Source organism: Halichoeres trimaculatus, unplaced genomic scaffold (assembly GCF_033239565.1).
Source record: "Halichoeres trimaculatus isolate MK-OKI-2021-1 unplaced genomic scaffold, fHalTri1.1 fHalTri1_scaffold_14, whole genome shotgun sequence".
Classification (NCBI taxonomy): domain Eukaryota; kingdom Metazoa; phylum Chordata; class Actinopteri; order Labriformes; family Labridae; genus Halichoeres; species Halichoeres trimaculatus.
Window position 1 is genome coordinate 15,685,325 of NW_027437192.1, and position 26,016 is coordinate 15,711,340.

The 26,016-nt window shown below is 41.2% G+C and overlaps 1 protein-coding gene across 1 annotated transcript in view; it reads left to right on the forward strand.

Moving 5' to 3' along the window:
* LOC141803395 (ubiquitin-conjugating enzyme E2 E2-like) overlaps positions 1 to 26,016 on the forward strand; it is a 91,185-nt gene continuing 65,169 nt past the window's right edge. The window contains exons 1-3 of the mRNA XM_074687389.1: positions 1 to 87; positions 8,743 to 8,940; positions 18,466 to 18,516. Of these exons, the coding sequence (XP_074543490.1) occupies positions 8,750 to 8,940; positions 18,466 to 18,516 (242 nt within the window). The 5' untranslated portion in view covers positions 1 to 87; positions 8,743 to 8,749. The remainder of the gene's footprint in view (positions 88 to 8,742; positions 8,941 to 18,465; positions 18,517 to 26,016) is intronic.

The following is a 26,016-nucleotide window of genomic DNA, read 5'->3' on the forward strand; positions in this document are numbered from 1 at the left end:
GGACAAACAGCGTGACGGATTACCAACTAAACAGTGGACATTATCTCACATTTCTCCTACTGCCGAGCGTCCAGCCTGCTTGTACAGGTGAGTCTGCCCCATTCTTCTCCAAAAATCCAACTTACTGCGTGTAACGCAGGTTAATTACGTTATCTTGTGGAGGGAGGGGGCGGTGGCGGTTGGGGAAGAGAGGGGGGCATCCATTCTGTCTTTTGTGCTGGGGCACAATTACCGGTGGTCAGTGTGAAACCTCCGAACAGGAGGGACCCCATATCCAGTCGCTGATTCGTTTAGATTCATCTCCGTACATCTAAACCAGGAAACCGAAGCTGTCTTGCCGTTAACCCCCCGCCGAAACCGGGGATCCGGGGCGGTGAGTGCCCCCGGTGCTCTTAAACTACCATCCCTTATGCCTATAACCGCACTAAACTAGCGTTTCCAGGAAAACATCTTAAATGACAATCTATTAAAAACTGCTCACTTTTACTGCATGTTGATTCTTTACATCGATGCCGTTGAAGGGCTTTAAAATCCATAATCAATCACAGCTCCATTCTGTGCTCACCTATTGCACCAAACATGTACGTCCAATTTTTAAACTTTTTAGATTTTGTATTGTAAGTTTACATTGTTTCAGTTTAAACACCACAAAACAGCATTAAATACAACTTTAGTAAGAACACATAAATAATGTGTAACAGCGATGAACACTCAAATATGACTTACAAAAAATATACAGAAAGACAAGCAAAATAGAACCTCAAAATAGAAGAAGAGGTATAGACCCAAACGATGCTAAATACTGTTTTATGAATTTAAAACAAAATGAGGATTTGACATTTTAACATTAAAAACTGTGACCCAAGCTTCTTATTGAGGCCACCTTTTGGAGTCGGCTCAGTCAACGACATTGTTTTTAGCCCACACAGTAAAAATCATTGAAAGTAATCTTGTTTACACATTTGAAGACTGGTGTTGTGTCTGACTGTATTGGCAGAGAACATGCAGGTATGTGCTCACTGACTGCATTGACATTTCAGGCACTCTGCCTTCTGTTTCAGAGCTAATCTAACTCACCTTAAGGATGTCCAATGGAAGTGATGTGGACTTTAAATCGACTTACTATCGTCTTACAACTTTCTTTGGATTTGGCGTATGTGCTATGTTGTATTCTGACTTAGTACAGGACAGTCCCCATTGCAGACGGCACTGCAGCAGCCTGGAAAAAAAAAGTTGTGAGGTAAAATCTGAGGTTTCATGAAGTATTTCAGTTTTACCAACACCAAAAAACAGTTAAGATTACAACACACTGGAACAAGGGAGGAGTCTCCTGGATTACCGCGTCAAAAGAACTTGGTGCATTTTTACACTTATCTCTAAATTTTTACGTCCCGCCTGGGGTCCAGTTGAGGTCTATTTTCACAAGACCCCCAGCTTTCATCTTACAAAGTATTAATCATGTCACTGAAATGAATCATGCTTGAAACTATTTTTACATTTACATTTTCTGCCAAGGTCACAAACCAAACCAAAGTCTATCTGGTAACATCTCACTAAACTACATCTGGACTATGCATAGACTACTTGTATAAAGCTGAAGCTCTTTACATTCTGCAGAAACTCAACAACTCTTTCAACTGATGTCTTTAAATGAATGTGTGAAAATGTGCTTTGTAAACATCCAGGGTTAAAAAAGCACACTTGAGGACACAAGGCTAGATTAAACTTATGAAATGGTGCAGAAAAGACGCAAATGATAAAAATGTTTGGGACTAAAAACGTTGTTTGCAGGTGGGAATAGGCTTAAAAAGATCATGAAAAACAATCCTGATAAAATCCAGATTCTGATTCTGCTGTAAAAAAAAATCCTGACATAACCGTGTGATATGAGAACAAGTTTATCCTTTAGAGAGGATATCTGTTTTTACAGCTGATCCCCTGGTCTGTAGGGGTTTTCTGTAAAAATTCTGAGTAATACAGTCTAAAATCTGTCTGTGTTGATAGTTCTGGTTGAGCTGTTTTGACAGTTTCACACCTGAAAGGGGGAAAAACCTGCCTAGTCTCTTGGATCTCCCGCTCTGTCTGCAACTTTTGCTTTCAAAGCTTTTGTCCTGGAAACACATCATTTACCACATGTTGAAAGTTTTTCCCTCCAAAGGCTGAATTTACTGAAGTGTTTGCATGTTTTAACCTTTAAAACGACGCCCTCTCCCCTCTATTTCATCCTTACCCTTATAATCCCTTTAATTATCTCACCACCAAATGTGTCTAATTGAATCAGATAGCCTGTGTGCAGAGGACTGTTTGTCAAATGTCAGGAGCCGAGTCAGCGTGCCAAGGCTGCTGTCGTGTTTATCGAACAATCCGTGTGCACTTCTGTCCAATGTGACCGTCGTTTCAGCTCCACAGCATGTAGAAGAGAAAAGTGTCTGCACACTTATTCAGCTGTATCATACATTTTTCAGTGAGGAGCAAGGAATGTAAATAGAGGCATTCACCTTGAGGCTCACACACACACGCACACATTCAGTCACACACACAGATGGAGAGATAGATGGAGGGATTGGATTTAGTGAACATGACCTTGTAGGTGTCTTTTCATTATTGAGACTGGAGGCTTCAGACCAGCAGGCGTTCAACTCGGCTGATTCTGACGATGAGTGCTAAAAGATGTGAGCCCTGAATTTTCCCTTTTACCCTCTGTGGCTCAGAATATAGAGCGCTGCACTGATACAGAATAACCAATATAGAGCGGGACTGCTATCTCTATTGACTTCATGTGTGAGTATGAGAAGTCTTTTTCTGTATTTGATTGATACATTTTAAAGGTGGTGTTAAAATAAGAGAGGCTACCTTGAAGACTAGTTTTATAGGTCTTGTCTCAAAGTACATCATAATCTTACAATACCTTATCTTGCTCTAGGATAAGAACAACTCAAGGTTGAATTCAACATCATGAAGGTACCACTTACAGTTTTAGATAGAGAAACTCTACAACCAGGACTTTGCCAGCTAACAAAGCTAAATGACTATGAACACATTGTGCAGATAATAATTTGACTTTAATACAAATTAATAGGGGTGTAACGGTACATGTATCCGTGCTGAACCGCTCCATAAGGCCGTTCGGTTCGGTACAGTGCTGTATTCGAACGAGTACAGTAAGTTTACGTTAGCCGCTGCACATGGCTCTTTAATATTTACATGAGTACTGGTCTATGATTGGATGAGCAGGAAAGGCATTTTAATATTCATGAGGAAAGTGGTCTGTGATTCGTACTTAGTGATCATGTGCATATCATGTGGACGGGACGTCTCACGGTGAGCCAATCAGAAGATGAATATCAAAGAGCTTCCGTAGCCACAGGAGCTTGTGTCTGAATTGTGCATCATGGCTGCTGCTAACGACCAACCGGAGCTTAAAGAGCCTCCCCCCTCGCTGTATAATGGCAAGTTTTTGGTTTAATAAACATGTTAAACAAGCAAATAGTTTTGCGTTGTTCCATACTGTACTGAAAATGTACCAAACCGTGACCCTAAAACCAAGGTACGTACAGAACCGTGATTTTTGTGTACCGTTACACCCCTACAAATTAATAATAACCTCACCCCTCTGCATCCCCCAAAAATCTGAAAAGGAAAAGTAGTTTAAAAGAGAAAATCTGTATTTATTCATTGGCTTAACAACAAGGTATCACAGTGGGGGGTGATGCTTTTGGGAGATGAAGTCCTCATCCCCAGAAAACACTACAGATTTCATTAAAAGGGGTCAGTTTTAACTCACTGCCCTCAGGACCATTGATGCACTTTCATGTTTTGATATTCAGAAATGTTCAGCTCACACAAAGACGAATTGAAGTGACTATAAAAGAAAGATGAGAGATCATCAATACTTGATGTGAGGAAGGCCAAGAATGGCAGCGTGCACACCCTTCCCTGAACAATCATAATACGTCAAACTAAGGGGTCGTTTATACGACAACGGTTTTAGGGCGAAACGCAAAAAATTGTTGCGTTTCAGCCTCGCCAACCCAAAACGCAAACTTTTAAAAACGGCCTCCAGAGTGGGATTTTTCTGAAACGCTCCCAACATTGTTGCCGTGTAAACAGTAAGCTGGCGTTTTCAGTGGAAACGCTGACGTCACACTCCGCCTCGCGTTTGCTCATCCAACAGGACAACAGTACTGTTGTTACACCGAAACCGTCGCGAACTACCGTGTTGTGCAAAATGTGCATCTGTTGCTCCACTTTTTAACTAAGTATTCCCCAATACACCAGATGACCAGCTCAACTCTACTTCGATGGAGATCTTCTAAAAGTGGCTTCTGGACAAGACTGTTACAGCACCACCTACAGGCCTGGCATGCTCACTACAGCGTTTTCATTCCATCAGCATTTCCGTGTTAACACAGATTTTTTCACTGTGTTTTCACAGCGTTTTCAGATAAAACGTTGTCCTGTAAACAGGGCCTAATATGCATTATGCTCACCGGTTGCAGTGTGAGGTACCCCTTGTTATTACAGAGTGGGACCCCCTTTATCTTCAGAGCTCACTTAACTCTTGGTAGCATAGATTCAACAAGGTGCTGGACACATTCCACTGAGATGAAAATTGACATGATAGCATCACACAGTTGTGCAGACTCGTGGGCTGAACACCCATGATGAGAATCTCTTGTTCCAGCACACCCCAAAGGAGTCCTATTAGATTCATTGTTATGTTCAAGAAACCAGTTTGAGATGATATGAGCTCTGTGACATGGAGCGTTATCCTGCTGGAAGTATCCATCAGAAGATGGGTACACTGTGCTCATAAAGGAATGGACATGGTCAGCAATGATACTCAGGTAGGGTGTGGACTCTAAAACATGCTCAGTTGGTACTAAGGGGCCCAAAGTGAGCCAAGAAAATCTCCTTCACATTACACCAGCAGCAACAGCCTGAAGCGTTGATCCCAGTCAGAATGGATTCATGCTTTTTATGCTGTTTATTTCAAATCCTGAGCCTACCATCTGAATATGGAGCAGAAATCCAGACTCATCAGACCAGACAATGTTTTTCAGTCTTCTATGGACCAGGTTTGGTGAGCCCGTGTGAATTGTAGCCTTAGTTTCCTGTTCTGAGCTGACGGCAGGGTCATCCGGTGTGGTTCTCTGCTGCTGTAGCCCGTCTGCTTCAAGGTTGGACGTGTTGTGTGCTCAGAGATTGGATCGTCTAGGCTTAGGAATCTGTGAAAATTTGCCATCAGCATTTCGGGGCAATGTATTTAATTAAACACATTCTTGAAAAGACAAAGTAATATTAAAAGCAGTGTAAAATTCTCCTAATGAATAACATTTCAAAACAGACTCTGTGACCTTAATCGAGTTTCTAAAGACAGAAAAACATCACCCAAGCTTAATACTCTCTCACACACAGATGCTGAATGACTGAAATTGTATAAGTCAGAAATCAAAACACTGAGAACACAGATGCTCTGTATGCAAGACAAATTAAAACCATCAATTTTTCACCATGACATTTTTACTGTCCAAGAATGGAGTCTTGTGATATTTTCCATTTTCTTTATTAACTGTTTTATTTCAGTCTCCCCCCAAAACAGCCCAGACTGTGAGCCTCTCTGTTCCCCGTACTGTACAGTACGTGTGTATATATGTCTCTATTTACTCAGAGCAGAGCAGTGATCCTCCTAAGCCTGCAGAGTAAACGTCTGCACCAATTACACGCTTTATACATTCAACAGCCTTCCCAAGAATCGCTGTGGCCTCGAGCGCTCCCATAAACAAAGCATAATGTGGCTCCATGCGTTTAACACAACATGTGAGGCTCCAGTGATCGGCTGCAGTGTGAGAATGGGCGGTTTTATTTTACGGGCTGTTTCTACGGTGAATTTAATATTATTCTTAGTCCAACAATCCATGCACATAGAGCTCTTAGAAATGATCTTTCTTTATCGTTTTTTACAGATTGTGGTTTTAGACTAAATCACCAGCTCTGCAGCTGTTGTCTGCATTGCATAACAGGATGTTGCCCCTCTTTTCTGATGGTTGGGGTCCAGTAGCTCCTCGGGCTGCTTTCACATCTGAGCCTATCAACTGTCATCATTTCCTCACTCTATAGCCGCGTTTCCACCAAGCAGACCGGTTCGGTTCGTCTCGGTATGGCGCGCTTTTTGCGGCGTTTCCACTGACTCATCCCGGGACAGATCCCTAAAAACCGAGACGAGCCGACCTACTTTTTTGGGACCCTTTCGTATGGGTGCCAGACTGAACCGATCCGCTCTCGGAAGGTGGAGCAACACACTGCAGACTGTTGATTGGTCAAAAGAATCGTCACTTACCCCAATAGCGGCTGCATTTCTCTTGTCGGCACACAGACTTCTCTGAAACAAAGCTGGATTGCACTTCATAACAGAGAGCTACATGACAATCACAGAGAGGACGAAATGCTGCATGTCTTCCATCCGTGCTCTTTGTTTATTGTGTAGCATTTTTTCTTCTTTGTTGGATTTGATAGCGGGGTAAGCTGCTACGGCGTCACGCTATTGTTTAACAGCTGCGGCTTCCGGCATCCGGCTTACACGTCGCCTACCACAAGAGGGCACAGTTTGCTGTGTAAACGCAAATGGGATCAGGCTTAACTGTACCAAATTGTCCCAAACCATACTAAACCAACCCGAACTGCTTGGTTGGTCAAGCTGAGACCACTGTTTTTACCACAGTGTCAACAGGCAAAGGGCCAACGTAACAGTCTCCTTTTTTACAGATTTACTTCATATTGCATTTGGGATCAAGTTTTCCCTGGCGTTGCTTTTAGCTACCAAAAAAATCACCCAAGTTGTGGGTTTTGACAAAGGAATAAGCTCAAAAAACAAGTCAAAATAAAGCACAATGTAACCAAATATTGGTAAAGTCATTTCCTGTTTGCATTGCCATAGCTAACTGTGCCCCCTATTGGTAGGCAGCATGTTAGCCGGGCGCTGAATCAGTTACAAAATAGCGTGATGCCATAGCAGGGCAACACAGTGTACCCCGCTACTAAATCCAACAAAGAAGAAATATGCAAACAGAGCAAATATGGGAGACATTCAGTAATTGGCACGTGGCTCTTTGCTACAAATCAAGTTTTTATTCAGAGGCTGTGTGCCGTGACGAGAAATTTCCGACTTATAAGTCAGACCACCCACACCATCCCTGAGTTCCCAGTAGGAAATTTCGAGTTCAGGGGTAAACAATAATTAAGCTACATATTCTTTTTATTTTAGGATTTCTGTCTAGTGTTTGTCGCAATGAATCAGCGATATATAGTAAATTTCGATGTTTATGCTGTTACAGCAAAATTTTGCGACTTGGCAACTGGAACTCTAAACTCAGAGATGACATCATTCCCGCTCCAGACTTCCCAGTTCAGAGTACAAATGGAATGCCGCATTAGTCTGTCACCCCCAGGGTCCCAAAAAGTGGGACGGCTTGTCTCGGATATTTGGAGATCTGTCTCAAGACTAGTCAGTAGAAACGCTGTAAAATGCATCCTGTGCTGAACCACTTGGTGGAAAACGGGCTAAACATGGCAGGGTTATGTGTTTTGTTTTGTTTTTTTATTACAGCTGTTACACGGGAAGTGACGATTCTTTCGACCAATCAACAGACTGCAGTGTTTCTAGCTCTACCTTCTAAAGTCAGATCGGTATGCCTGGCAGAAAAGCAGAAGAGTACCAGAAAGTGTGATCGTATGATTTGGGGGCCTGTCTCAGTTTTAGCCAAAGGAAACAACACAAACTGAGACAAACTAAGCCCCTAGTGCAGTCAACATAATACACACATGCTTTGACCAATCAGAATCAAGTGTTTTAAGAGCAGACATCTACTGTTCAGCTGGGATGCTTCCTCACTTGTGCTGCAGAAAGTGTCGAGAGTAGTGTCAGACTAACAGCCTGTTTGCTCTGTGTCGTTTTGGTGAAAGCAGTGTAAAGGATGTTTATGCTTTAAAGAGCATCTACCTCTTTAACAGAAAGGTCTGTCCCTGTGGGGATAATTTTAGTGATGTTGTCATCACAATAAAACTCTGAGTCTGTTAGTGGAAAAGAAGCACTTTTAGAGGATCTGCTCTGATTGGGCACATTTGCCCCTGAGGATGAAATTGCTGCCATTAAAGTTGTTTTTATGACAGGAACAATTCCAAAATGTTTTTGTACCTTTTGAGCCATTAACACTCTTGATAAGAAAATAAGGAACAGGTTTAATAATGCTAAAATTACCCTTTGAGCAAAAAGAGACCCCCCCACCCCCCCTGTTTTTTCAAACTCATTAAATTCAGATAGGCTTATTATCCTGTGTTTGACATCTTTGTAGAATGAGGATCTTCGGGGTTTCAGCTGTTACTGAAGCTAAAGATAGCACTCAGTATTTGCGCAGAGCATTTTCCACTTTTTCTGATGTTTTAAACCTAAAGCAAATCTGAAACTATGCACCAAAGTTTCCTCTTGACATTAAGTTTTTAAGACAAATATCAAACTCAGACTTTCTTATGAGTATAAAAGACTTAAGACCGCACCTGAGACTTTATCCAGCTCTGTGAACGCTAACTCTTTGTGTCAAAGCTATAACTTATTTATTAGGAGTTGTAACCTCTGTGAATTTTGCAGGATTTTTCTATCAGATTTGTGAGAACAACATATAAATAATGTCAGTTCAGTCTGAATGTGTAACACCATGTGGGGGTTTCTTGTTTGTGTACCTGCAGTGTCAGCATGTCCAGTGAGGTGCAGCCGAGGCCGGACGACAGCCCCAACACGAGTGGGGGCAGCTCGGACGCCGAGCAGAGGGAGGCGGCTCCACAGGAGCAGCCGGGCCCCGAGCAGCGGGATCAGACCCAGCCCAAAAAGAAGGAGGCCAAGATCTCCAGCAAGACCGCTGCCAAGCTCTCCACCAGCGCCAAGAGGTAGATCCGCTTTTACTTTGTCCTGATGGAGCTGCTCAAGTGGTCATCTATTATTTACTCCTTCTCTGGATTTATTTCTCCATCTTTGGTGCTGCACACTCACTTCTGAGCGCTGTTGTGGAGTTTTAAAACATCATCAGTCACTCAGAGCAGTGCGGGGTACAATGATTGGTTGATGAATTGTTACTTAAGCAGTGTAAAAATAACAGTTGAGCTCTGATAAATCACTGAGGTCTTTTATTCACTTATCATTCTCTGGCTCCAGCTTCACACATGTGAGACTGTGCAGCTTTTTATCTGTTTTCCATCTGCATGATTTAATACTGCTGGTGTCACCCTGGGCTCTGTTGAATTATAGCAGGGCTGTGTGCTTATAGTTAATCAATTAGCTGAGAAAATATTATCAAAAATAATCAATAATGAAAATAGTCATTACTGATTTTACTAATGAGCTTTGATTTTTTAGCTGGTGTCATTATTTTCTTTGCTCATTCAGCAGCATTGTTTATTATCCTAAAAACTAAATACATGAAAGCACCACTTCCTTTGCACACAGGGTGTTTCACTCAGACATCTTTCCTACCATGGGACAACAATACACTGTTATAATGACTGTACATGTGAAATAAGAAAGGAGAGTACCCCCACCCTCTTTTAATTACACCCATGTCACACAACAGTGCAAACAAACCTTATTTAACTTAAAGGGGACATATCACGCTGATCCGTGATTTAATACTTACATATAAAATAATAAAGTTGAAAACAAGACCTTTCACCCCCTGAATTTTCAAAAAATGAGATATTGTATTTTTTCTGATATCCTAGAACGAGATTTGATGCCTCTGAAAATAGGTCATTGACATTTGGCTTCGAGATTTCGACCGTCGTGACGACACGAGGATCCCATCTTTTTATTGGAGTAATCTGATAAAGCAGCTCCTCCTCTGTGGTGTCAGTTAGTCACACAACCGCCACCGAGGGATACACCCAACAAGAGCCGAGTATAACGGCGGTAATAACATAGTGACGGACTGACGGTAGAGGCGATCTTTAGACTACACTTTCAGCATGATGGATAAAACAGACAGAGAAAAGTGAAGGAGCAGGATGGAGCTCTGTTATAGAAATAGTTTATTGGTGAAGTCTGCCTATATTTCCACGCAAAAACTATACATGTTACAGTACCGGTTTGACTCACCACACTGAAGTGTCCTGAGATGATCTGTGTCGAGGTGGATTTTCTTCCTCCTGAGCTGCAGAACTGTCCGGGTCTGACTCGGGGTCCAATACAAAAGGACGTATCCTACACTCTGCCATTTTATTAGTGCTATCAATGCCTTACGGTGACGTTTTGGCAAACAGCAAACTCGCTCGGTCTGCTCCATTCAATGTGGCGATTTTGTAAATACTGTCATGCTGCAAAAACCGCCCCCTGGCTCTACCCCCTCCGCCCCTCTGATAGAACTGACCAATCAGAGCACAAAGGGCTGTGACGTTGCGAGGTTACTGGAGGTCATTCTAGAAACGGAGCGTTTCAACGAGATCTTCAGAATGGCCTAAAATGAGGATATTGAGAACGCTATTGTGGGGCAATGAAAGAACTAAATGACTTGTACTGAGGGCAGAAATGCTTTACAAGCATCCTCGTCTGGCATAGTGAAAAGGAGAAACAAGCATGATATGTCCCCTTTAAAGATGCAACTGCGTGTGATCTGTGGAGATTTTCAGCTTGAAGCATTGTACTGTATGGTGCCTGACTCCTGTTTAACCAGTGTACTGTCAGGCTTTAGAGTGATGACAGGCAAACATCAGCGCCCCAGATATCCCTGTTCCATCTCTTCACTCTCTCTTCATTGTTTTCACACTTTCTTGTGGAGTTCAGACAGAGCTGTGTAAGAAAACATTTGCGTGATGGTGAACTCAGTGTTCAGCCCGGTAGTTGTATCCCTCATTTCCCATTACTTGCAGGGTTTGCTCACCCAAATGGTTACTTCTAAAACCTTATTTTTTTACATTTCAAACCATCACTGGACAGTTTTTTGTAACATATCCAACAATGTTCTCACTACCATTTATGTTTTAACTCTTTGTTTTCTTTGACACAATGAGTCTCAAGGTGGTGGGTTAGGTTAATCATGTTATATTTTGCTTGCACACTTTTCAAGATGTCACTGGTTTTGCTGGTGAAATAAGCCATAGACTGTATATTGGCTGGACAGCGTGGCTCCACCATTTATCATTGTACAGTTTTGAAGCCAAAATTACCCCTTCAGAGGCGCAGACGTTGTGCAGCCAGAGTCTGCGCAGTAGACACTATGAGAGAATCTGAGTGGAGCCGGGTGGCAAAAATAATAATTATTATTTTCTTTTGGGAGTCAAATCTCATCTTGGCTCTTTCACCCGACATGTTTAACAATCCCCCCCCCAAAAAAATACACAAGAACAGCAGCTGTCAATTGTCATTAAACGTGAGGTAAAACATCGTTTTTAACCTCTAATATCTAATGAAATAAAACCTTTCAGAAAAAAGAGGATTTGAACACAAGGCAGCTAAATGATATCTTTAAATCCCAACAACAATAAGATGTGAGAGACATTTCTATGAGTCGTATCAATTTTTTAAAGTTTGACCGCAGCCCACTGGAATGGGTGGGGAGACAGATTTTTTTGACCAACACTGCAGCCAGCCACTAGGGGGAGCAGTTTTTGTGGTGACCGAGCGAGATGATGTCCTGTTTTTACAGTCTATGTAACAAGCAAGACAAACCTTCGAACTGTCCAGCCTCATTCATTTAGCAGACGCTTTTGTCCAAAGCAACGTACAACAGAAGCAAGAAGAAGTGTAAAATGCACTTTATCCAATCAGATGATAGAGGCTAAGAAATAATGATTTGAGGTTAAGAACGTATTTCTACCACAAGATGTAAGCCAATGTGATGAGATTTTCTCCAAAAATACACTCTTTTTGCTTTTCCTGATGCCTTACAGCACTGATACAGAAGTTTGGAGAGTTCCCAGCATGCCTTGCTAGTGCCCCCGCTTTGTTCTGAATTCAACAGCTAATACAAGAAATAAAACTGGCTGGCAAGGAGTTGGACTGATGTTATTTTTATTGATGATTCACTATCTCTTCATCCAACATCATTCTGTACAAGGTCAACGCTGCATTACTCTACTTTTTACATGTAACAGCGACGGGAAGCTGAAGCTCTTTTCATCTGGTCGGTTATTCTAACCTCGCTGGAGCTTCTAACGAAGACTGCATCTTTTTGATGCTATAAAAGCTCCTGCATGTGGAGGAGAAACCGAAATGATACACTGACTGCTCCTGACTCCAGCCACCCCAGACTGCTTGATATTTTCACAGTGATGACTTCTTATCAGCGAAGATGGGTGCCACATAAAAAATAAGGACCTGCAGGGTTACCACTTCATAAGGAGGTTGACAGGCACGCTGTTATTTAGTTGCTCTCAGTGCTACATCCTGTAATAAATCATCAAGCACTCTGCACACAGATGCCAGAGGTGCTGTTTTCCATCATAAAAACTCAGCTCAGATGATATTGACTTATTAGCATTTGTCGAGGCATGCAGAATGTAATAGTTTAGCATGTGCACTGTCTGTGGGGATTATCAAACGCAGTGAGCTGTGGAGCATTACAAAAAGCTAGTGTTTGGTTAGAAAGAGCGTGCAGAAGCGGGAGGAACTGGCAGAATCATCAGAGCTGTTTCCCTCTGGATTCCTCTGGTCTTGTTCATCACCCGCTCTCCCTAACAGGTCCCCAGCCTCGGCAGACAGAATGTGCCACCTCAGGAAATACTGCAGATAAAATTACACAGCACGCACTCAAGCTGAGGATGACTCTGTAACCGTGGAGATTGTATTACAGGCTCCTCTGCAAATATGCTGTATTTCTCCCGTTTCCCCGAGTGAGTCGTGTGCTGTCATTTCCCCTCGGAGAGGAGCTGGAAGGAAAATCCCCCTCTTGGATAATCCCACCATGTTATGTGTCATCAACCTGTGATGTGCTCTTCATTTCACGACTTCTTTTATGATGATGAAGAGTTGTGGGAGACATCTTTAGCTCCTGGTTCCTTTTTCATCACAGAGCTCTCTGAGGGAGTAACAGGAGTTTGTACTTTAAAGTTTGTTTTTGTTTTGTACACAAGAAGACGGATCTTTTAAACACAGTTTGAGCAGTGGGACATTGTGCCACCACCAACCTCCCACTCATACCGAAGAAAGTCTTTCTGCTAATGAAAATTTGTATTTTTCCCTATATCTCTGTTTTAAATGTTTCTCATATAGTTAATGAAGACATGAACAAGGACTGTAGAGGGGAGGATTTGATTTATCAGAGATACTTGAAGAGAGGATATCTTGGTCAGATTGCTTGTTTTGTTTGATTGTAATTGAATCCCCCATCTGAAACTTAAACCTAAATTTAATCTCACTTCTTAATTTCACTTCTTACACAGTCCCAAAGAAAAATGCAAAATAAAGCTTACTCACAATCCATCAGAAAACAGTAGCAGTTCTGTGATACCCTAGACCAGGAGTTACCAAACTTTCAACCAGTGACCCCCAAAATAGTTGTGCTGGAGACCAGCGACCCCCTGATGGAGTACATATAGCTGGTCAATCAGAGAAAAACAGAAAAAATGTCAGAAAAGGCAAAGATGCTTAAATTCTCTGCTTGGCAGAAAACATTGTGAACATATTGCTGTGTTTCCTAAATTAATCTGCTGCCACTGATACCGTCATCACCCTTGGTTAGTCACCTCTGGGATCTTGTGGGAACAAAGAAATGTGGAAAAGAGATCAAACATTTTCTGTTTGCATGATTTTTTATCACATTTAATCCCTTTTATTGTTTATATATTTATAAAAATGGATGAAATATACAACTGAATAATTTTCGATTTATGAAGGCATTTAACGACCCCTATCACTGTTTTCATAACCCCTCAATTTGGAAACCACTCCCCAAGACTTTATGTTAAAAGTGCACAAGCCTTTGTAACGACACTTATTGTAAGTAATAGGTTGTTGGACTAGATTTTGAACCAGGTAGAGACACATCCATCCCCATTTTTCCTGATAAGTATTTGTCACCAATAACAGATACTATAGAATTAATATCTGTCCTGATGTTTATCCAAGATATACACAATGCTAATTAAAGAAATTACATTCAATAATGCATGGTGGCGCAACAGTTAGCACTGCAGCCTCACAGCAAGAAGGTCACTGGTTCGATTCCCAGTTTGGCTGGTGGGCCTTTCCGTGTGGAGTTTGCATGTTCTCCCCATTCATGTGTGGGTTCTCCCCGGGTACTCCGGTTTCCTCCCACAGTCCAAAAAACATACTTACCTGGTTAATTGAGCACTCTAAATTGTTCCTAGGTGTGAGTGAATGGTTGTCTGTGTATGTGTTAGCCCTGTGATTGATCGGTGACCAGTCCAGGGTGTACCCCGCCTCTCGCCCAATGACAGCTGGGATAGGCTCCAGCCACCCGCCACCCTGAATAAGATGAGCGGTTAAGAAAATGAATGGATGGACGTAGATTCAATACATTCATGGTACATCAGCTACATCTTTAATTTATGGCTCAATCCATATTTATTTTGGTGTCAAACGTCAAAACTTAAAAACAAAATGGACCAGGTTAACACAATCGCACAACCTGTTTAGAGCGTCTTTAACCACACATGAATGCTGAACAAGATGTTCTCAGCTGACTTATTTATATTTGAAGACTTCTTAGTCACAGGTGGTCCTGCCTTAAAGCAGATCCCTCTTTATACTCTATTTGGCAGTCAAAGGGACCAGAACTTTGGAGTTTTAGCAAAACCTTCTCCAGTCTCTGTTTGAAACAATTTGTTTTCCATTGCTGTCTCTTTAAGAATCCTCACTCCATAAAACCCCTTCCCTTTGATTGGCCAGCCCCCTGGAGGACTGTCAGCTAGTCTTGAGAAGACCTTGTGAAGATCTTGTGCTAGTTTTCGAACAAAGAGTTTCGATCAGTTTACAGACAGAATTGGGGAGTTTTACAACATAAATATTTAGCAGTTTAAATAACCTGCACGTATTAAAAAAAGAGAGAAGATGCCCCCTGCTGGCAAGTTGAAAAGAAAAAATGTAAGGCACATATGGATTAGTTTCACTTTCCAAAACTAGAGGCTACATCGTCTTTACACGGTGTTTACAAGCATACATGTTAAGCCTGCCTTAAGTTAGTGTGACAGATGAAGGTGTTGGAGGATGACCTGCAAGAAACGAGCACATTTATGAGGCAAAATGAACCGTAAACATTCAAAGACCTTCTCTCCAGTGAACAGAACAGAGCTGTTTCAACATGTTTGTTAAAGAACATTTCCCTCAAACATCAGGAGATAAAGTGGAATGTAGCAGAACCTCACATTGCTTTGTAGTGAAAGGATTGCACTTCATTTATTATGAGTCGACACAGAAACAATAAATCATGTCAACATCGACTGCTTGTCTTTTCTCTCCCTCTCTGCTGCTGTAGCAGATTATTTTTATGTCCTGGATAACAAACAGCGTAGCGTACAGACAGTGTGATCAATAACTGTTGTCAATTATTTATTTTGCTTTATTTTCTACAACCATGAATAAGTTCAGAGATAAAACAAGAAAGCATTTGGACGGGATTAAAGAGTATAACAAGAGAAAATGGATGTTTTAGTATGTGATGCTGAGCTACTGAGGCTTTAATCAAACATCAGGCTACCCATTTCACCCTGTCCAACTTAAACTAGCTAACATGTTAAGCATGTTAAGCATTAACGCAGAAACAGACCCCATCCAGTGAGACTTTCCTGCTCTCTGCTGTCTTTGATCAAACCACATGTGTAGGCTTCCCATGTCACAGGCATTTATGCATTCTCTTCCTGTAATGGATGGAGGCTTTCGGCCTGTGAAGTGAATACAAACCGGGTGGTCCCACTCCTCCTTGGAGCAGAGGTTGCGGTGGCCGTGACTTATAAAAACAATGTCAAATTCAATTTGTCAGACCACAGGACAGTTTTCCACCTTGCCTTGGTTCGTGTATATTATGGCTGGGGTGATATGCTTTTCTCCCGATTTGACTCTTCTAAGATTTTTGGGGGTGCCAATTCAATTTGAATTGCAGTTCTTCGATTTCTGCCAATTTTTTGCAGTTTTTAGTTGGCTATTTGGGTCTGTTTCAGGGGATCTGATGTCACATAACTAGATAGTCAAAGAAAAACAATTTCTCTCTGCTGGAGAAAGTTGTTTTCCCAGCTAGAGCCCGACCGATATGGGATTTTTGGGGCCGATATTGATACCAATATTGGGGGGCAAAAACAAGCCGATATCTGGTATATAGGCCGATATTTGGTATATCAGCTGATATCCGATATATCGGCTGACATATGTAATAAATTCATTGATATACACAGGATAAATATTGTTTATGAACACAAATTATGACTAGCAATTGAAAAGTTCCATCTTCCAAGAAATGCATGGGCCTAAACTAGATTTTAAGTAACAATGTAGCTGCTTTCAAAACATGCAATAAATACAATTACAACAAAATACGTCGAAACATTTTCAAAAACTATTTCAACCAAAACAATAACTTGTGAATTTATAAGCCCAGGTTAATCGTGCATGGCATTATGTAGTGAGATGCTGAGTAGTAGTTTTATATTAATTAACACACAGGAGCAGGAGCGACAGAATCTCTGCGGAGCAAAAATTTTTATAATCGGCTACATTTTGGCTGATGTTGATTAATCGGTGACAGGCTATAATCGGCCCGGGCTCTATTTCCAGCCCAGCTCACTGACAGAAACTAAATTTAAGAATTTAACTTGGAAAAAAAAAGATTTTTTAATCAAAATTTCACATTTTTTACAAAAAAGTATCCTTATTTCAAAACCGTGAAACAGATATCCCCATACTGATTTGAATCAATTATTCCACTTATGCCCCTTCATGTGTTGAACTGTTTGCTCATGGAGTCTCTCAGTGAGTGGTGAACCTCTTCTTACCTGTCCTTCTACAGGACTCGGCCTCTCTGAAGTATCCTTTTTATACCCAATCATGTTACTAAAGTTTTTCTAAATAAACTCATAAGTAGGAAATGTTCTTTTATATGTTTTTTGCATATCCAATTTTTCAGTGGTTTGCTGTTCCTTTTCAAACTTGTTTGAAAATGATACTGGCATAAAAAGTGAAAATTAAAATGAGTTTGTTTTTCATAAAACCAACCAAAAAATATTCAGTTTCAACATTATTTTTATTATATTGCACTGTTTGAAAATCTAAGCTTTAAGTGATTTGCAGGTTTTAGGCGAACTTTAAAGCAGTATGCTAACAAGCAATAAAAGACTTGGTTTCTGCCTACAGTCAGCCCCTACCCAGAGGATCACAAACAGCACGGACTTAACCTGTTTGTCTCGAACAGTTTTTTGCTCATCTAATGGGACTGATGATTACTTCGGCTCCATCTGAGCCCGGAGTGACGAAGTGACTGGGCGCTTTGAGGAGGGGTGTTCAATTTACTCTTGTGCTACCTGACACATATAAGTGATTCTTTAGTGAATGATGTGTTTAAATGTATTTACTGATGGAGATGACTTCAGTTCAATTATGATGCTAATTAGACTGTTCAGGAAAATGTTTGCACTGCAGAGGTAATCCTGGCCTGAATCAATGGTCATGATCAGTTGTCTGGTTGTTATCCTACAACAGAAGCCCTGAAATATTGGCTACTGTGCAAAGAGCTCCGAAGTGCTGCGCATTTATCCACTGCCAGATTTTTTGAAAGCGAGTATTTTCAGAAAAAACATGGAATGACTTCAAAATGTGCCTAAAAAAGAACTTTTAATGAGACAAAATTTTCTATTTTAAAATTGGTGTCTTACTCAGATTGCACCAAAAAGACTGCACACACTACATGTTCTCATGTTAAAAGCATGAAAAACAAAACTCTGTTAGTGAGTGAGAGGTAGTTTTACCGGCATGGAGAGATTAACAGCTGCATTTACAGCTGACTGGGTGATTGTGCAGTACTACACCTTACTGCTGGACCCTTATTGTTATCACTGCCTTTGTTATGTAATGAATCCTTAACCAGGGAGAAACTTGACCTCGTGGTCTATTCATTAAACCCTTTCCAGGTGCCTGTTGTGGAAATGCTTCCTACTGTCTCCTGTAAAGACGGGGCAGTGATAAGCAGAGGAATTAATTCACCCTCATATATGATTCCTTTATCAGACATGCTCTGTTGACATCCATATCAATTCATGCTCATGTGGTTTAAAATAATAGCAAATCCTTGGCTGTGTTGATCCTGCATGACAGCACTTATTTGTGCATCCAGTCACAGCGCTCAGAGGCTCATTAGAAAATCAATGCTGCGTTCAGTGTGTACACTTAGATTGATTTCACAGGCAGGATTTATATAACTGTCAGTGCTTTGTGTGTGTGTGTGTGTGATGGTAACACAGCTCTTCCTCTGGTTTCAGGATCCAGAAGGAGCTAGCAGAGATAACCTTGGACCCGCCGCCAAATTGCAGGTAGGAGCCTGTTGATTGTGTGTTTTTTAAAGGGCCATTTGCTGTGACACCTGAGGCGTTTGTGTGTGTGCGCGGGTGTGTTTGAGCCTGTGTGAGCAGCGTGAATGGATTGTGTCGGCTCAGTGAGTCACATGAATAGTAAAGGTGGATTATTGTGCAGTATTTTCACCTCTGTTTGCTCGGGCTGAAGAATAATGAATGGACCTTGTAAGCTGTTTGCAGCGTGAATCAGACTCATGGAGAATAAATAAATATCTGTGCAATTGACCCGATTGGCACTGTTTTCCATTAGCATCGCTGTAGCAACAGTGTTGTGTTTGCTCACTCTCCCCGAGGCTGGTAAAGGCACTCTGCTGCGGCTAGACTGGTTCGCATGGTTTATTTTCCTCCCGAGTCAGAGTGTGGGGAAAGACAGAGGTGCTGCACGCTCCTGACAATCAAGATCAGAGAGAGAGCTTTCATTGTGTGTGGTTTGCATTGAGTCAGCGTTTGCTATTCTTCTCAAACTGATGTCTTCAGGGAGCAGCATTGGAGGGTGAGGGGGAGGCTGTGCAGGCAGACAGTCACTGCAGGCCAGGCATTTCCTGTAGGGCTGAGAAAGCATAGAAACTCACTAATGTGTGGACCTGAAGGCTAGGAAATGTTGGCCGAGTCCTGCTCTAGTCACTTTTGTTTGTTTTGTTTTTTTTGTTTTTTTTTTACTGAAATATGGCTGCACCAATCCAGGGATTTCTCCCACTGCAACTTCAACTCTTTTTTTTATTTCCAACACAGTATTCAGTTCCAGTTTGACTTCACCCATGCAGTGTTTCAGATAAGTGTCCCATCAAAGACTACAGCATTTGCTCTCAAACCACATAAGAAAGAAATCCTTAGTGATGATAAATGAACAACAAGCCACCTGTCTTTGGTATCCAAAGAGAGGTGTAGCATTTATTTTAAACAGGCAGAAATTTACTTTTTGTCTATTTTTCAGTGTTTCTTATTCTGGGCATTTTCATTTTGAGGGATAATAAAACAGTCTGGACACTGTCTTACATGAAGCAGATGCTCCTCTGTGATCAAGTACTGGACGTAGAATCTTTGGTTGTAAGTTAAACCACCAAAATATTCCTAGGTGTGTTTCTAAGATTTTAAAGTTGCAGGTTTTTTCTATATTCAATCAGAATTTTTGTGACTTTTAAACTTGATATCCCTCTATGATTCTGTAGATCACAATAAGTAATCTATTTAAAAGGTCCCATATTTTGCTACTTTTCTGCAGTTTAATATGGATCATTGATGTCTTCATGAAATGGTAGTAACATGTTTTGGTCCAAATAGACAATAAATCAAGCACAGCAGCATTGTTTCCAGGCTGTCATAGCCCCTCTGTTCAGAACGGTCTGATTTAGTGGGCGTGACCTTTATATGTAAATGAGCCACTGCTGATACAACCCCGCTCTTCCACGTCACTGAGACCCGTGCCACGAGCTCTGAGTGCACAATGTTTAGAAAACAGAGAAGCTAATTTACCGTAACATAACAGGCTAAGACAACGGGCTAACCGCAGCTAAAGTTAGCATCCTGAAGCTAACACAGAGACAGGGGGGACACTGAGGAAAAGCTCTTACATCTGCTCCACAGCACACAGCATTTAAAATACTCACATTTCCAGGGTCAGAGGTTTGTTGGCGGATGGTTGGTAATGCGCCTAGATTCAGGACCAGTCTATTTGCTAGCCCTCTGTTGTTCTGTCCAAAGTTGGAAAAGCAGTCAGCCGTGAAGCGACTAGCACACACATGCACAGTTTTACTGAGTGTAGCTGGCACATTTCCTTTATGAATGAACTCTAGCCACTTAGTCTTGTCTTCTTCCGAGATGGGAAGCCTGTGCATGGAACTATGTGGCTGTTTACAGCCAAAAACAAAGCAGTGATGGCTCTTCAACTTTGACATTCTTCTCCCTGCTGCTGGAGAGATTTCTCTCCAGCAACGGGGAGGGGAGTGGGTGGGGAGTGGGTTTGGGGGTATCTGCTCCGTTGGACCAATCAGGTCAGACTTGCTCCTGTTTGGTCTAAAAAAAGGGAATCGCTGACGTCAGCAGATCCCCAAAATCCAAACAGCTCGTTTTAGGTCAGGATTTTACATTCACGAGCTCTAAGCACAGGTTTTGTTATTAAATATCACATTTTGTGGGCTGGGAGGAAAGCCAAAGACCCTCAATTTTACTAAAAGACTTAATAAAGTGATTTTTGCATAATACAGGACCTTTAACAGGCTGTATGTTTCTTTTGAAAAGTAAATGGAAATCAGATCTTCTTTTTAACACTACTTTTAATTTTTCAAGGCAACTTTTTACCAGATACAATGCAATGAGGAAATGTATTTATCAACAGTTACATGTTGTTTGAAATGTGGCTACAAGCAAACTTTTTCAGTTTGTACTGTAGTTAAGTTGCCAGCTTAATTTTGCACTACTCTCAGCCCAATGCTCTTAGACATAACATTACACAACAAATCATCCTCATGTCCTTCAAGTGCTTATCTACCAAGCAGAGCTAACGTAACCTCATTCTTCATGTTATTGATAGTCTCTCAAGTTTGAACAGACCCCTGCAGAATAACTGCTGCAATGTGAGTTGGAATGAGCATTATCAAAAACCGCTTAACCTGTGTTTTTGCGTTTAACCTGTTTTTTTTAGCTTTTGACCTGGGCTCTATCGTTTTCCTGTTTCAGCTTTTCTTATGCTTCTCTTTCTTTTTCAGTTCAGCTCCTGTGTCCACTGCATTAACAACAGTAATCACAGAAATCGTTTTCAGCAGAGAAAAACACGGATCTGCCTTCTCACTGCTAAACTTCTTCAGTCGATGTGGTGTTGTCGTTCAACATTCCATAAATCAATCTGGTCCTGCCAGACCTGATCAGAAAGCTAAGAAATAGCAGTAAGGATTATCCTTTATTGGTACTTATAATCTCATTTTAAAGTGTGGATTACCATCAGGCATCCAGAAGTGACACTTTTTCATGATCACTTATAAAACTCCTCACAGCCCCTTTGAGGTGGGGAGAAGCATCAGGGTCTACTGAAGTAATTACCTGAAGTGAAGCTAAAAAAATAAACCTAAACAAGTTTATGTTTTGGCTAGGGCTGGACAATTAATCGGATTTTAATTGTGATTTCAATTTTGCCATCTGACAATCATAAAAACAATATAATCGAAGAAAAACAATTAATATGCCACACAGTGTAGATGTGTGCAACTTCCTGTGCTTCATAGCTCTTCTGTGTTCCATGTGCAGCCACAGCGAGTGTGTGTGACTTATGCGTATCAATAATACTGTATGTGGCACTTGCTGGTTCTTTAAAGTTGTGTTCAAATCAGTACTGAAGTTTCTGAATAAATGAATAATTGTGTATATTAATTGTGATTTCAATATAACTTAAAATAATCGGGATTCTTATTTTTATCATAATCGCCTAGCCCTAATTTTGGCTATGTTTTAAGATCAAAATCTAAAGTAATGAGCTTTGAATGTGAACGTATGGTTCACACTAAGCTCTGGCTCCCACAATATCACACATCACATACCATCATATAATATATAAAACAATACAATTAAATACATTACAATACAACACACCACAACACTGTACTTAAAGATACTATACAACACAGTATAATATGACACACCATGACACAATATGATACAAATCTGTTGTATCATTGTACTTTACTCTGACATTGTACTTTACTCATACTTGCACATGTAGATTTTAATGTGAAGGGAAGTGATGATGGTTCTGCTTTGAATAAGTGATGACCTAAAGATGCACAGAAGTCTTGGATGACTCCTCCACAGCATTCTTCTCCTCATGTCTTTGACAAAGAGGACTTTCCAGCTCTTTAAACCACAGCATGTCTTAATGTTTGATAAGGACAGATGAAGAACAGATTAGCTGCTTTCAGATCATTACTCCTGTTTACATCTTTTCAGTATTAGTGTCTCAATGCCTGCTCCTGGAGCAGCCTTTACAATCAATAAAACTCATCTACCAATACACTTGAGACAGTACAACAATCAGTTTCTACAAAACACTATAAGATTTCTGCTGTGATTTCCATCTTAACTCGTGTGATCTAATGCTGAAGGAATAACTGTGGACGCTTTGAAGGGGAGTTGGGATGATGGCAGATATTCACAGCTTTATTTTTTGGCAGACTGTAGGACGGACTTACTCAGGAGAACATCTATTCTCTGCTGCCTTATAAACTCTCTTTTTCCTGCCATTATCTTTTTTGACAAATGCTTTATGTCTCGCTGTGATGGAGCATTTGGAGAGGTGTTAAAAAGCCATTTCCCCTTTGAAAAGTTTGCATCTGCAGAGTGTCTCACCTGTCATAACATAACAATTTGTCAGCTGGCTGCTTTGCTGTTAAAATTCACAACCGCAGCGTCTTTAAGCTGGCGAGGACTGACAGAAAATAACCTGTTTTAAGAAGGTACTATCTGTCACAGTTGCAGTCTGTTTGTCGGATCTAAAGACAAGGCTAATCTGTCTGAAGCATGCTATTATGTTTCCTGACAAAGGGCCAAACAGCAGAGGGGGAAAAGAAATTTCACGGCTAGCCGTTTGTGTAGAAAATGACATTTTGGTGCAATAGAGAGGATTCCTTGAAGAACGTCCGTGCTGAAAGGAGCCCTCGAGACGAATGGATCGAGCTTCGGCTGCAGTCAGGAGTCCTCAGCCATGAGTGAAAAATTAGACTCTGGCTGCTTGAGCGTATTTCAGCGTCAGGGCAGAGGAGAGGAACGAGCCGGCGGAGTCTCAGCGCTACTTGAAATGTAGATTTTCTGTATTCATACGGCCCCTTGGGGTATTTGCCGCTCTCTAACAGCTCCAGATCCCCCCCAAAAAAGGCTGTCACATCCCCGGTGTTTGATTCAGCCAGCACGTTTTACCACAACAATCCCAATTCAGCCTGTTCTTTTGTGTGATAAGCAAAGCATAAGCGCATATTGTGAACTGCTGGGATAAATTTACTTACTGTACCTCCTCTCTCTCACACACACACTCACACTCACACACACACACATGCTCTCTTTGAACAAAAGGCTGCACGTCTCCCGGCCCCTTTCTTCACCTGCTAATTGATGTGACAGTGTTAAATAGGCTGTGTTCTCTGAAAGACATCAGATGTGAGGGGTTATGAACGGACGCTGTGATGCAGCTCATTACCCCACAGGATTCGGCTCTTTTTTTTTTTTTTTCCCTCCACCCCGCCAGAATAAAGCGCGGCTCATGATCACAGCCGCTCCAGCAAACATCCTCTCTGGCTCGATTTCTGCAGAGGAGAAGAAGCGTTTCTGTAATCCCTCCTGGGAGCGCAAATAAAAAAACACCTCTAACTTTTAGACTTCACTTGGTGTTTCAGAGATCACTTGGCTTCCTTTTAAAAAGACTTGGCGATTTTTTTTTTTTCATGGAGCCAAATGAGGAAAAATTTTCATCATTCTTTTAATAATCTTTGTCACCCTGCCAGAAAGTAATTAATTGAATGTGACAAGCGCTCTAGAAGGGTATGTAAATAGCCCCTTCACCAGACACATTATATTAGCCCTGTGCTTCGTCTGCCTTCCTACCTCTGTGTGTGTGCAGTGTGTGTGCATGTGTGTGTGTGCAGGGTGTGTGTGTGTTTTCCCTATAATTACCATATCCTTTCATGATAGTCCTGGCAGCGTTTTGATAAGAATCCCCCATCGGCTGAGGGGAAACAATGAGTGGATTCCAAGGGGGAATTGGCCACGCTCTCTCTCTTTCTCTTTCACTATCATTCATCCTCTCTCTCCCTCTCCCTCTTTCCTTCTTAATCCCAGCGAGCCCCTGAGGAATAACTTTCCAGTGAGTATCAGTGAAGAACTTTAGAAATAAAAGCAGGGAGAGGGCCACTGCAGAATGGGTTAAGTGACAGAAACGTGAATTCATTCATGACTATCAGGTTGTAGAAATCACAGACTCAAACACCACTCTCAGGTTTCGTCTCAGGTTTCGTGCTGCTTCCTTTTCTTAAAGAATCCTGATCTGATCAGCACTCAGCTCAGTTTTATTATGATTTATCTCCAAGCTGTGGAAGAGATGCAAAGAACAATTTAATTAGTTAGAAACTGCATTAAAGTTGTGTCTTCCTGACCTTCCTTTCCAAGCAGAGAGCAGGGATTAGTTCAGAGTATTAGTCTGCCCTCCAGCTGAAGGTAACAACATCATTTCAGAGGTTCCTCTGTGCTAAGATAGGTTTCTTTTTAGGTTTGTCTGCAGCATTCTCAATTCTATACGAAGGAGGGGCATTTCATGCAAAAAAAAAACTTTTCAATATTCGCTCGTATTCATAAATTATTCCAGGAGCCACCCCTGCAAGGTGCCGCCACCCACCCACATACACATACCTGCCAACTAGGGGTGCATGGATCACAATTATTTGGCCAATCACAGATCTTTAAAAAGCCCGACCTGCCGATACCAATTTGGGCCGTTACTGATTTTTATTTATTTATTTTTTTTAACTGACAGCATATACCTTCAATGTTACAATCTTCTTTTATGTAAAATCACTGAAAAATACCTGTGAAACAATAAAATCTTTATGTTTGGAGAGGATTCTTCTTCAAATGAATGTCAAAAATTCACATTTTTCTTTGACTCACTTAATTTTTTGGGGGAAAATATGGCTCCTGATATCATCTGTAGACATCATCATCATCATCATCATCGTTCAAATTATAAATATTTGATACATTAGTCTGACGATGGAAAATCTGAGTGTAAATTAAAAGTGTCTGAAAACGTTATACCGGTGGCATGAAAAGAGACAAAAACAGGCACATGCCAACTGAAAACATCAAATCAGTTTGTGAGGGACTTCACTATCCATTTCAGTAAATTTATGAGGCCCCTGATAACAAACTGAATCTGTTTGGGGTCAAAAATAGGATTATAAGAGGAGAGGATGAAGTTTGAGTTTGGCCAGAATTCTCTAAAACTAACTGTCTGGCAATCACTGGCTGACCTTCTTGTTAATTTGTGACTATATTTAAGTTGTTTAGGTCAGCCTGCCTCCTCCACTCAATGTCGTTACTTTAAGTGTTCAAATTTATTTTGTATGTTTTGATATTTTCTATTTTCCAAAAGTTGCAACTTGTCATTGCAACACATGAGAAAGTTTTGAAGACTTCATGTTTTCTTGGTGATGGTTTGGCAAAGCAGACAGTGAGAAATACTTTGAGTTGAGTCTTCTACTGATTTTAGATTTATGACCAACACACATCTTTTGTGAAACTAAAGGGAGAATAGATTTTTCAGTGCTCTAACAGTTACCAGTCTCCTCATAAATCTCCCTCCTAAGTGTGTTTGGTGAGTCATCTTTCTGCAGCTGTTGCAGTTTTCGAAGCCTGTAGTGCATCAGAGTCAGAAGCTGGAGTCTCACACAGACTCATCAATGATTACTGGTCAGCTGCTGAAGC